This window comes from Syngnathus scovelli, chromosome 13 (assembly GCF_024217435.2).
Source record: "Syngnathus scovelli strain Florida chromosome 13, RoL_Ssco_1.2, whole genome shotgun sequence".
NCBI classification, from domain to species: Eukaryota; Metazoa; Chordata; class Actinopteri; order Syngnathiformes; family Syngnathidae; genus Syngnathus; species Syngnathus scovelli.
The window spans coordinates 4,421,783-4,434,612 of record NC_090859.1 but is presented as its reverse complement, the minus strand read 5'-3'; the positions used below and the strand labels follow the sequence as shown (position 1 = coordinate 4,434,612).

The window sequence follows — 12,830 nt, the reverse complement described above, 5'->3', positions numbered from 1 at the left end:
CCAATTTTTAACCCTGCAGCTTTAAGGGAGTGAACAAGGGATACACAGTAAACCATCAAAGAAATCTTATCCCGTACCATTAGAATATTTTAACATCAACAAGACTAAAATAGTTTAATTTGATTTTTTTTTCATGATCAAGTGAATACAGTCAAATCATTGCAATTTAAAATTGATGAATGTTGAGCTTTGGGGATTTGTTTACGGAAGATAAAAGTTACAGCATATTTTGTGTCCGACAAACAAAGCTAGTGGCTGCAACTACAATGAGTGAAATGATTCTGTTGCCTAGGCTAGGGACCTTCATCTTGTTGCATTCTATAGTACTCGGTTCATCTGTGGGTAATTCCTAAAAATGTCCAATTATCATGAACCTTTGTATATAATACAGGAGTATTTTTTTTCACATTCTGTCTGATTTATCAAAAACAAAAATGTCATGCTTACATTATTTTATTACAGACAATCATTTTGCTAAGAGGCAGCGCTAACTGGCTTTGCAGTGGTAACGGACACGTTACACAAAATAATTTCTTTATCACTTCTTCAAACCTTTTTTTTTTTTGCTGCAACACGTACAATTGTCACAAAAATCAAAATGAACAAAAATGCCATGTTTCTGTGTATCTGTGTTTCAGAGTTGCATCTTTTCTGATTTTATTATGTGCTACTTTTGTGAAGTACTTTATGATACAATGATCATCTAATCTCCAGTTTAGAAGCCACAAGGACAGTAGTCCTTGGGAAAATAGATAAATATAAAAATATTACAAATGGACCAAATCATTAGAAGGTTTGAATTACATACATTTTATGTTTTCTGTATTTTCCTGGACAGATTCCTCAACTAGTCTTCAAATCAACAATGCCTTCAAAATTATTTCTGATTCTCAAAACTGAAGGACAATTAAATTTAATTTCCCACATACCCAAACAAGACTTTGACACTTTACAACATTTACAGGAAGAAAATTACCAAAGGGTAATTTCCTCATTTCAAATTTTTAAAGTTAAAGTCCCAATGATTGTCACACACACATCTGGGTGTGGTGAAATTTGTCCTCTGCATTTAACCCATCCCCGTGTGATTTTGATCCATCCCCTGGGGGAGAGGGGAGCAGTGAGCAGCAGCGGTGCTGCGCTCAGGAATCATTTGTTGATCTAACCCCCCAATTCCATTCCTTCATGCTGAGTACCAAGCAGGGAGGAAATGTATTATAGTCTTTGGTATGACCCGGCCAGAGTTTGAACCCACAACCTTCCAGTCTCAGCTGAATGTTTAGAAAAATGAAATCCAATTTAAAAATACTTGAAATATGAACAAAAATACATGGTGCTATAGATTTTTCACCCCCTCTTCTGATTTCTGTATTAAGTTGCTGCGTAGAGGATAGCTCAGGTCAATAGTGTGAACATGATAAGAACACAAGTGAAGGTAAAATCAGACTAATTGAGTGCATACTGGTTGGATAAACAAAGTGAGAGCATAGAAAGGGCTCAATCTCCTGCTACCGTAGGGGCTTTATACCTTCGAAATGTAAAGTTCTATGTTTAATGGGGCTATGTTGTTGGTATCTTTCTCTCTCTCTCCCTCTCTCTCTCTCTCTCTCTCTCTCTCTCTCTCTCTCTCTCTTTCTCTCCATATTTTATATATATATATATGTGTATATATATATATATATATATATATATACGTATATACGTACATATATATATATATATATATATATATATATATATATATATATATATATATATATATTTTTTTTTTTTATGTATTTTATTTATTTAATGGAAATTGGTATCCCATTAATTGGTAGCTTGAATGCATCAGCATGGGTAGTTTTTACCCCTTTGGGTCAAGATTTTAATCCTACATGCCGTATGAAATCACCACTTGAATCAAATAAAATGAATAACGAAACAATGGCTTGGCACCTTTCGGACTCAGCGCTGGGTTAGCCGTTTTACCCAAATTGGATTACTTTAGACGCAGCAGTTTTAAGTGTGTAAGCACCATTACAACGGCAATTATACTCACACAGACCCTAGCCAAGTTTGAAACGTTAGCAAAAATAGGAGTAAATCGTCAAGTGTAGAATACTTGTTTGAGCAATTTTTTTTACAAATTTCAACAAATCATTTGTCCAGTGTATTTTGATGTTCTCTGATACGTATCTGAGCAGAAAGTATTCAGACATCACTTTTTAGCTAGGCCATCTTCCGTTTTCTTGACGTTCTTATCTTGCAGTTCGGTGAAGCGAGGAAATAATCTGATCCGGTGGAAGAATAATATAGTCAGTCGTCAAGAATGGCTTCAAAAATTGGATTATTTGTTACAATTGGTCCCGATTGGTGTAAGCACAGTTGAATGGGTTTGTTGTGTTTGTTGTGCTGTCTTTTAAGAGTGTGAAGAACATTTTGGTGAAGGATTATAAAATAAATGTATTTATTTTCATACAAGTGGAACTATAGAAAGTGAAACTCTAAGCACAATGTCATAGAAAAATACAGATTGCAATTTACTTATTCCATTAACAAATTAGTTGAAATTAGTGAATTTGGTTCCGAGGCAAGTTGTAAATCATGCTTTTGTCAATAATTAATGCAAATATTTGTGTTTGTTTTCTAGTGACTAGAACATGAATTTCTTGAAAATTGCCCTGGAATCTGTCGCTTGAATTACAAACATGCTTTTAAAACAGCACTTTAAATGAAAGTTGCACTTTTTGTGTTTTACTGTTTTGTAATCAGTTAATCTAGTGGGACTACTTCTATTCATGTCTTGCCAACCATGGATCTAAAACTGTAAGACTCTGATGAGCTGCTCTTTAAAACAACTGTATTTTAATTTGACTCAATAGAATTTCCCCATTTTGTGTAAATTAAATTAAATAAGAGTAGAAGTACATTTGGAAGACATATATTAAAGCAGCAGATAATGTGACTTTACATTCATTAATACTATTTCTTATTATTAGATGTCATAATAAAAAAAATAATCAAAATGTAATAATTATATTGGTAAACTGGTCAACTAAGGTAACTTCTTATCATTATGAATTAAAAGTGTCTGCATTGTTACTTGGCAAAATACTGCTGCCTTTTGAATGTTTTTTTTGTCTTTGTCTTTAGAGGGAGGAGACAGGGTTAATTCTTTGTTTTATGGGGTTCATGCTTGTAACACACATCTTCCAAGTGTTGGAAAGCACCACATATGTAAATCAATGTGGACTACCTCAAGACTTCAAAGGACAACATTACATTTTTACCGATGAGCATGTTGAATGGTGTCTGAAACCATAAGCATATTCGTCTTTGGAAATGGCACTGCATGTGCTGCTTCCTGTGAAAAAAAAAGAAAAGCGACACAGCTACTTCCAAAGCATGCCGTAAGCAGTCTGATTTATTTTGGTTTTCCTTTTACTATTTGGCTCAAGAAAAACCAAAACCTCATAGAGCTTATACTGTATAACAATCAAGTGTATTAAAGAATGTGTTCAGCTGCCATCAAAGTATTTACAACTTTGATGGCTGAACTCAAATAAGTAACAAATGCATACAAAAAGAGCAGACTACTAATAAATGTGTGACACAGTATGAATATGCGTTTCATAAAATGTCTAAATATGGTCCTGTCAGAGATGATTCATCCCGAATGACAGCTTCTTCTGTCTCCTACTGTGTTTATTCAGTACTTGACAGTTTTGTTTAGTTGTGTTTACACTAAATGAGTGATAATAACGATCACTGTTCATTTATATAGGTGTGAAAATTTGAAATATTTTGTTTGAACACTAATGACTATACTTAAGGGTGCAATGAACATGTAGAATACGTGTCAGTGACATCACGAATGCTAGATAAGATGAGTGATGCAAAAGACTCAAAATTAGTTTTTGTTTAAGGCCAGAACGGGCCAGAGATCATTCTTAAGGTATCAAGATTCCAGTTGGCATTATGGTCACAAGATTTTCAGACAGTGATGAATAACACAAAGGAAAATCTGGACTTATAACAAAGATGTTTCCAACCCCAATGCCTTAAAGTACCTTCACAATGCGACTGTATAATTGATTTTCAATGTGTGTTTTTTTTTTAGTTGGGAACAATGAAGTCCACTGAGGTATATTGTTCTGATTGTGTTATTTCTATGAATTTGGACATGACCATGGTATTTTTGGATGAAAATGATCGTCTAACAAATGACACAAAAAAGGTACAGAGGTGGGACTAGTGGTGACAAAGTGTAAATGTATTTGTGCTTGTCATGTGAATGTTTGTGTACTGAAGAAGTGATAGTTTGCTGTTTAATTTTGCTCTCTCCGCAGTTCTAGAGCAAAGAACTTAAGAGATAAGTTGGGGTTTTGTTTGAAAGTCAAATGACCCAAAAAACATGGTAAGCTGTGTACATTTTAGGTAATTGTTACATATATCAGTGTGACCTGTTGTCCTTTAGAGTATCACATAATATAAAAAAATCTAACTAGTTTTGTACTGTACTAGTTCATCCACTCTATGTAAGGTACTTTATCAGTAATCATTACTTGCCTTGTAATGTTTGAAATAAAGCTATGTTTAGAAATGGTATCTGAAACAGAAAGGTTTTAGAGTGTATGCATGCCATTGGTTGGGTCCTAGTATAAAAGAAAAATTATATGGGGGAAAAAATGGTGCTATGTTACATATATAACGGTGCTTATTTGGACCCAAGCTAAATGCATGACAAGAGGAGCTATCAGACTAGAAAAAAATAATTTGATGTCTCACTGCTGTTTGCAAATAGTCACATCCACATCCCAAACATTTGTATTTGAAAAGATCAGTTGGAAGTTGGAAGTTTGTCGGTCATAAGGTTAAATGTTGAAAACAATGATATGTCTACTTAACAGTTGCATAGCATTTGTGCCTGCAGCCTAGAAGACAATCTTGTATTTTTTCTGTTTATATTTTTTAATGTTCTCTATTATTTAGATGGTTATGTGTTGAAGTATGGTTTAATGTAGCAAAATATAGGAAACATTAAATTCGTCTTATCATTGTTCTTTGAGTTGGGAAAACAAAACAAATGTGGAAAAAAGTTACATATTTTTATTGGTTTAACTATTTTTTTCTTCAATAAAACTTTTTCCTAAAGTATCCTGTGCTTAGATTGCTTTTGTGTCATCCTATACGATGTGCTGCACATTCAAACAAACTAGGTCTAATTATTTGAATCAACACTCACGATTCCTCATAAACAACATCTCAAATTTTCGACCATCCCTTTTCTATATTTTTAGCTCAGGGATTCTCACCCTGCGGCTTAGCCTTATGACACTTTGGCTTAATGCCAACAAACAATGCAAAACGCCTTAGATGCGCAAAATATTACCTTGACAAACACTAAAAAGGGTAGCACGTCCGCCTCACAGTTAGGAGGGTGCGGGTTCGATTCCACTTCCGGCCCTCCCTGTGTGGAGTTTGCATGTTCTCCCCGGGCCCGCGTGGGTTTTCTCCGGGCGCTCCAGGTTCCTCCCACATCCCAAAAACATGCTTGGTAGGCCGACTGAGCACTCCAAATTGTCACTAGGTGTGAGTCTCTGTGTGCCCTGCGATTGGCTGGCAACCGGTTCGGGGTGTCCTCCGCCTACTGCCCGATGACGGCTGGGATAGGCTCCAGCGCACCCGCGACCCCCGTGGGGACTAAGCGGTACAGAAATTGGATGGATGGATTCTCACCCTGCGGCTTTGATTTATAACAATCTGTTTGGCTTAATGCCAACAAACAATGCAAAACGCCTAAGATGCGCAAAATATTACCTTGACAAAAACTAAAACGCATTCTGGTGTAGTATAATTGGAAAGAGAATGAAGTACCACGTATCTCAAATCGGAAAGGACTTAAAGCAAGAATTTGCAAACCGGAGGATTGGAAAGGAAATGTAGTGAAGAGCGCAAACGAGTCGTAGGGTGGCGATAATGCAACGCAACAGCCGCTCTTAAACACCAAAGAGGAAGAAGAAGAAGAAGAAGAAGAAGAAGAAGAAGAAGAAGAAAAAGAAGAAGAAAAAGAACAGCGATACAAGAGGAAGGAAAAAAAGAATAACGATCATATGCAGTAGATGGATGGAGGACGAAGGAGGACATTCACACATATGTAGGAAGCATATTTGTACTTTCTAAGACTGTGTACTCACTCGTTTACTGTACTGTAGTTAGTCAGGGCTGCCACAGTCTAACAGTTAAATTGAGACAAACTGAAGATACCCGGGAAGGATGTCATCAATGTAAATATCGGTAGGTTTTTTTGTTGTTTTTTAAACATAACCGACAAGCATGAACATATTTTGTGTTTTGTGTCCCTCGAAGACTTCTTCTTTACTACTGTACTTTTTACTACTGTACTTTTATTTTAAATGCTTTAGCTCGTTTCAGACACAAAACACATTATCTTGATTTTCTCCACAAATCTACTACAGTGATTGATGAACAGTATTGGTTATATGGTTAAATTTAATTTTAATTATCTTGATTTTCTCCACAAATCTACTACAGTGATTGATGAACAGTATTTGTTATATGGTTAAATTAAATTTTAAGCAATCAAATTGTGAGACAATACAGTTTTCCATTGTCACGTGGTGACTGTCCTGTGTTCCCGACACTAGCTAACGATCATTCGGAAAATTTGTTTTGACTCTAAGGATGGGAGTGTATTGAATCGAATGCTTCCACTCTCAAGATATGTATCAATTTATCATTTATTAGGGGGATGCACACCACTTGTAAGGTTAGCATAACGTCATGGTGCTGGTTTATTTGTGAGCAACTTGGATCTATTGTATAACGTTTTTATAATTTGCAAAAGTTGCACAGCAATTTAGCGAACAAAGAGATGACATGCTATTGTGTCTTGTTGTGGTGCCACTGGTATATTTTAGTTGGGTTTAGTTATTTAACGAATCAGTATCCTGCTTTAGTGTGTTGTTTTGAACTCCCTAAATTCTTTTCTGTGACTGAAATTATAGAGATCAAACGGGGGAGGGGGTTTAGAATGCAACAGAAAACTGCGGTTCCTTATTGTACTGCACAAATGTGTTATTGTTCCTCTGTGATATTTGATGCCTTGTGGTCAGTGGTCAGTTGTTAACTTTATGACATCTTCATCCCAGTCAGGTGATGGTAGTTGTCAGGACTTGACTGTCTCAGGTATCATGGAGAACGACAGCAGGCCTCTCCTGAGCTCGGAGCAGGCTGGAGAGAGCTTCTCGCACAGAGGTTCCACAGACTCACTGGAATCCAGAGCGAAAAGGTACGTTTCACTGAGCCACAGTCCATCGGTATCCTCTTATTACCAGCACTGCACTTTTTCCTCTCAGAAAAATACTAATATGAGATAGGTGCACACATTCTCCATCCTCAACAGTTAAAGCATAAATGACTTGCATTTGGAAGTTGCAAACCATCTCCACACCGATTGTGTTTTCAAAATAAAACACTATCACATATTGCCATATGATTGAAGGTCTATATTTTTTTAAGATGTCACTTGCTCGACACAGAGTTTGACATGTATGTATGTATGTATGTATGTATGTATGTATGTATGTATGTATGTATGTATGTATGTATGTATGTAAAATGAATACAATTTAGACAACCATAACTACCATACAGGTAAAGAAATAAAATATTTTGCTAGGTTGATGAAGGACATAAGCAGAAAATATATCAAAATATTGACTTATCAAAATTAACTTTTTAATTTACTTTTTATGCATAACTTTGGGACATTAAGGAATATGCTGTACTCCACTTTGTTAGAATTCCTCAGGGTAGCATTATTCTGATGTATGCAAATATTGGTTGATTGTAATATTTATTTTTCTTGAACATCAAAGTCAGCTTTATTGTCAATTTCTCCACATGCCAAAGACACACAAAGAAACCGAAATTTCGTTCCCCCCTATCCCACGGTGACAAGACATGGCTCACAACAGACAAACAAGTAAACAAGTATAACAAAAGCGTGCTGAATAAATAATGAATAATAACACAACAATAAATAAATAAATAAGAGGAGCAGAAAAAAAGGAGCAAGTGCGCGTACAGCAGACATTCCCGAAAATAGCGCAACAGTGCCGCACGCTACGCCGAAGGGGGTAGCAAGTTCAGGGCCCTAACAGCCTGGAGAAAGACTACAACAGCTTGTTGGCGAGTCTGGTGGTGCGGGGCAGAAGGTCAAACAAAGAGTGAGCCGGGTGACTCACATCTCTGGCAATCGAGATTGCCTTGCGGGCGAGATGGGAGGTGTAAATATCCTTCAGGGGGGGGAGCGAAGCACCAATAATCTTAATAATAATAAACATGCATCCCTAATTACCGTTTTGGTCCGAATATAAGACGATGTTTTTTGCATTGAAATAAGACTGAAAAAGTGGGGGTCATCTTATATTCAGGGTCTAGACATTATACCGATTTTCACTTGTGCGCAGCGGTAAATTAAAGGTCGCTGGTATCGACTGAGTATGTTGATGTTGATGTGATCGTGCGCGTCCTTGACACAAAGTGAATATATACAGTACATTTCATTGTTACTACTGTCCACTGTTGTGCCGTTTGTCCGATTGCGGTTTGCTTCGTGTCCTCACCGTTTGATTGACAGCTCCGGCACGCTCCTCTAAGTTTGCCTCGCATCGTACGAGTAGCCGTTACGCAGCGGCACGGCGACTAACGGTCGCCAGCAAATGTATTTTGTTGTCTCGATCGATGACTTATGTTTGGTGTGTTGCCGAGATTATTTCATTTATGGTTATTATTTAACGTCCTCATGGCGCTCTCAACTACGTCCGCCTTACAACACACACACACACACACACACACACACACACACACACACACACACACACACACACACACACAGGGCGCACTGCAAATCCACGCCCACACTTCTCCCGTAAACGTTCTCATGGCAACACCAACACACCCACACAAGCACACAAGTGTGCGTATTTAAAAATGAAGCAGGAGCAAAACTGAGTTTGGTATGCACATTTTTATTACCGGTAATGGTCATCAATTAAACCCATCGAAGTCCTCATCCTCTGTTTCCGAATTGAACAGCAGCTCTAAATCTCCAACTGACATACCAGGTTCACTTTCTTCACTGTCAGTGACTTTCCCTGCCGTGTAGCTCCTCGAATATGATGCCGGGTTTTACGAAAGCTCGAACAACAGTGCTAGCAGACATGTTAGCATGTTAGCAAGCTCGGCGTTCATTTGCTTCACTTGTTTTTTCACATCGGCTGTGAGATGGGCACTCAAAGAGTCACAGATCAACAGCGATGATGATGCGTGGAAAAAAACACCTGGTCTCCTTACATATGTTTGTGTGTATATGTATAGATAATAATGAGACAGAGGACGACAGCGAGTGCTCAAGTGTGTGACTGTATTGAACCGACGCCCGTGCGTCATGACGTAACACAACACAGCAGTGCCGCTGGGGTATACCATTGTTTGTGGGGGCGGGGGGTTTTCTACTCCCGCTAACATCCATCCATCCATCCATTTTCTGAACCGCTTAGTCCCCATGGGGGTCGCGGGCGTGCTGGAGCTTATCCCAGCCGTCATCGGGCAGTAGGCGGGGGACACCCTGAACTGGTTGCCAGCCAATCGCAGGGCACACAGAGACAGACAACCAATCGCACACACACTCACACCTAGGGACAATTTGGAGTCTTCAATCGGCCTACCAAGCATGTTTTTGGAATGTGGGAGGAAACCGGAGTGCCCGGAGAAAACCCACGCGGGCCCGGGGAGAACATGCAAACTCCACACAGGGCGGGCCGGAGGTGGAATCGAACCCGCACCCTCCTAACTGTGAGGCGGACGTGCTACCCAGTGCCCCACCGAGCCGCCATTCCCGCTAACATCTCCCCTTTTATAGATAGTACCTTATACATTGCTTCAAGCTCCCGCAAAAAATATAAGAAACAAAACTATGGTGCAGACCAAATTTAAATTCATTCATACTGCAAATCCACGCCCACAATTCTCCCTGTAATGGTCTCATGGCGGTCTTTAATACGTCCGCATTACAACAACACACATAGGGAGTACTGCATGATAGGGCGCGCCGCACATTTTGAAGAAAATCTAAGACTTTTATCCACGCCTAATAAACGTGAAAATACGGTAACCAAGGCTCCCCAACAATAGCGGTAGCAGTTTGCATTATTTTATTGCAATGTTTTTCCTTATTCAGATTTGTTTCAAGACTACAGTTAAAATTCACTTTGATGGTTAATGCAGTTATTGTAATTTTGTTGTTTTATCACAGTAGATTGGTTTATTTACATTTCAAAAACCAGAAGCATTCATTTACAAATGTGATTGCACTTTAGTTTGCATATTTAAATGTTCAGATATTAAGATGTGATAGACTGTTTTTGCATGACTTGAAGGATGCAAAATAACATGCTTTTTCTCTCGAATATATTGTTATAATCATTTGCATCAGATGTAATTATTTTCTGTATAAAAATTTAATTTGGTGTTCAAAAAGTCTTTTTTCAAACCTGAGTCTTGAAAAAGAGGGGCTCGTCTTATATTCGGGCCAATACGGTACATATATATGGTGACAATCACATACACACTCCTGTTTGAATAGGTTTTTGTGAAAAAGAAAAACAGTAACCTAAATCATGTCAAAGCTTTATCCACCATTCACGTGACTGATAACTTGTACGACTCGACAAAAATAGTGCACATTCAACCACATTCAAACTCATGTTAAATGTGAATCTTACGGCAGAACTCGTGGTCTGCAGAACTTTCACAGCATCAGACAGATCATCATTCAAGGATCAGTCAAAAGACAGATATCAAAGAATTTCCAAGGCATTTGTGAGGATAAGCAGTTTAGATAATGGATGATTTGATGAATATATACGCTACACATGTTTTTTTCCCCCTGGCGTCGTCGTGTGTGGCAGCCTTCCAGCAGTTGTCTCTCTCTTCTAAAACCTTCTCTCATCTTTGGTGTGATGGCGACTGTTCCTTACTACTTTTCTATTCAACCTGAAAGCCTGATCCCGGGTAGGTGTGGTTCCACACTTTCCTGTGGAGGAGCGTAAGCCCCGTGGTTGCAGCCTAAGCTAAAGGCTAAGCTTACGGCTAGGCGGCTAGCGAAGAAGTGGCGTTTCAAACCTCCTGTATCCTTCGTGAACCTGGCGAATCGTCAACATTTCTGCAAAATAAGATGAATGAGCTGGCTGCACTGGTGAAGACTTATTAAGTCCTTCAGAGAGTGCAGATTGCTCTGCTTCTGTGAGATGTGGCTAACGGCGAACATACTGGATACTTGCGTTGAGCTATCGGGCTTCAGCATGATCAGAGCCAACAGAGACATTAAAGCCTGTAGGAAGAGTAAAGGTGGTGGTCTTGCTCTGTATATGAATATTAGGTGGTGCCACCCTGGGCATGTGTGCATCAAGACTTCCATCTGCTGCACGGACATTGAACTTTTGGCAGTGAGCCTGCGTCCTTATTATCTGCCCAGGAAGTTTGGATGAGCCATTGCTGTTCTTGTTACGTGCCGACATGGGGGTAGCATGTGACGTCATCCACTCCGCGGTTGCTGACCTGCAGACGGAGCACCCTGAAGCGCTGCTGCTGATTTCCGGGGACTTTAATCATATGACTTTGGACAAGACTGCCTGCCTTCACCCAGTATGTGGATTCTTACACCAGGGGAAACAAGACTATTGACCAGTTGGATGCATACAATGCCACTCCTTTACCTACACTTGGGAGGGGGGGAGATCACAACTTGGTCCTACTTCGGCCGCGATATAAGACGAAATTAAAGACCAACGCCCACTCGCCTGTTCAGGAAGGTCGCTTGAGGCTGAGCAGTCTTTGAGAGACTACTTTGGGTCTACTGATTGGGATGTGTTGCTGGGCCCACGCATTGAGGACGTTGAGGAGGCTGTTGACCGTACTACTGAATGTTCCCTGCACATTAAGTTTATTGTGGTCGTTGCTGAGATTTTTACGTTTGTATGTTTGCAGAGCTCCGTCGTCATCTCTGTCAATAAATGTTATGCTAATAAAAGGTATGCGTCCCCAATCTCTTTCCTGACAAACTTCTTTGTGTATATTATCCATCCATTTTCTATACCGCTTGTGCCCACTGGAGTCGTGGGCGTGCTGGAGCCTATCCCAATAGTCATCGGGCAGTAGGCGAGGGACACCCCGAAACGGTTGCCAGCCAATCGCAGGGCACAGAGCACTCGCACTCATACCTAGGGGCAATTTGGAGTGCTCAATCAGCCTATCAAGCATGTATTTGGGATGTGGGAGGAAACCGCAGTTCCTGGAAAAAACCCACGCGGGCACGGGGAGAACATGCAAACTCCACACAGGAAGGGCCGGAGGTGGAATCAAACCCACACCCTCATAACTGTCAAGACAAGTCAAATTTATTTATATAGCCCTAAATCACAAGCAAGTCTCAAAGGGCTTCATACATACAAATAAAATTACAATTACAGTCAAACCTCAGTTTTCAGACATCCCGGTTCTCGAACAAATCGGAAGTCGAACGAAAAATCAGAGATTTTTTTGCTTCGGTTGTCGAACAAAATTCGGAGGTTGAACCTCGCGAGATGAGCCGAAAAGACCTGAGAAAACCTGACCGCACGGCCCGGATGCCGACTGACTCCGTTCGTTATTGTATTTTCATCACTTTGAGGATTGTATTGACCCCTAATCATGCCTTCAAAGAAAGCAAGTGGGAGCAGTAAAGCCATCCTAAAACACAAAGACGCTCTTAAAGCAATGCG

The 12,830-nt window shown here is 39.5% G+C and overlaps 2 protein-coding genes across 2 annotated transcripts in view; both read left to right on the top strand.

The window, feature by feature from the left end:
• Window positions 1-1,635, top strand: part of purg (purine-rich element binding protein G) — a 3,979-nt gene extending 2,344 nt beyond the window's left edge. The window contains exon 1 of the mRNA XM_049738567.2: window positions 1-1,635. This exon is cut by the window's left edge and continues 2,344 nt beyond it. The gene's annotated coding sequence lies outside the window, so the exon portion shown is untranslated.
• A 3,966-nt stretch (window positions 1,636-5,601) lies between these two features.
• Window positions 5,602-12,830, top strand: part of slc38a9 (solute carrier family 38 member 9) — a 43,337-nt gene continuing 36,108 nt past the window's right edge. Inside the window, exons 1-2 of the mRNA XM_049738488.2 lie at window positions 5,602-6,279; window positions 7,155-7,294. Coding sequence (XP_049594445.1) covers window positions 7,197-7,294 — 98 coding nt within the window. The 5' untranslated portion in view covers window positions 5,602-6,279; window positions 7,155-7,196. The remainder of the gene's footprint in view (window positions 6,280-7,154; window positions 7,295-12,830) is intronic.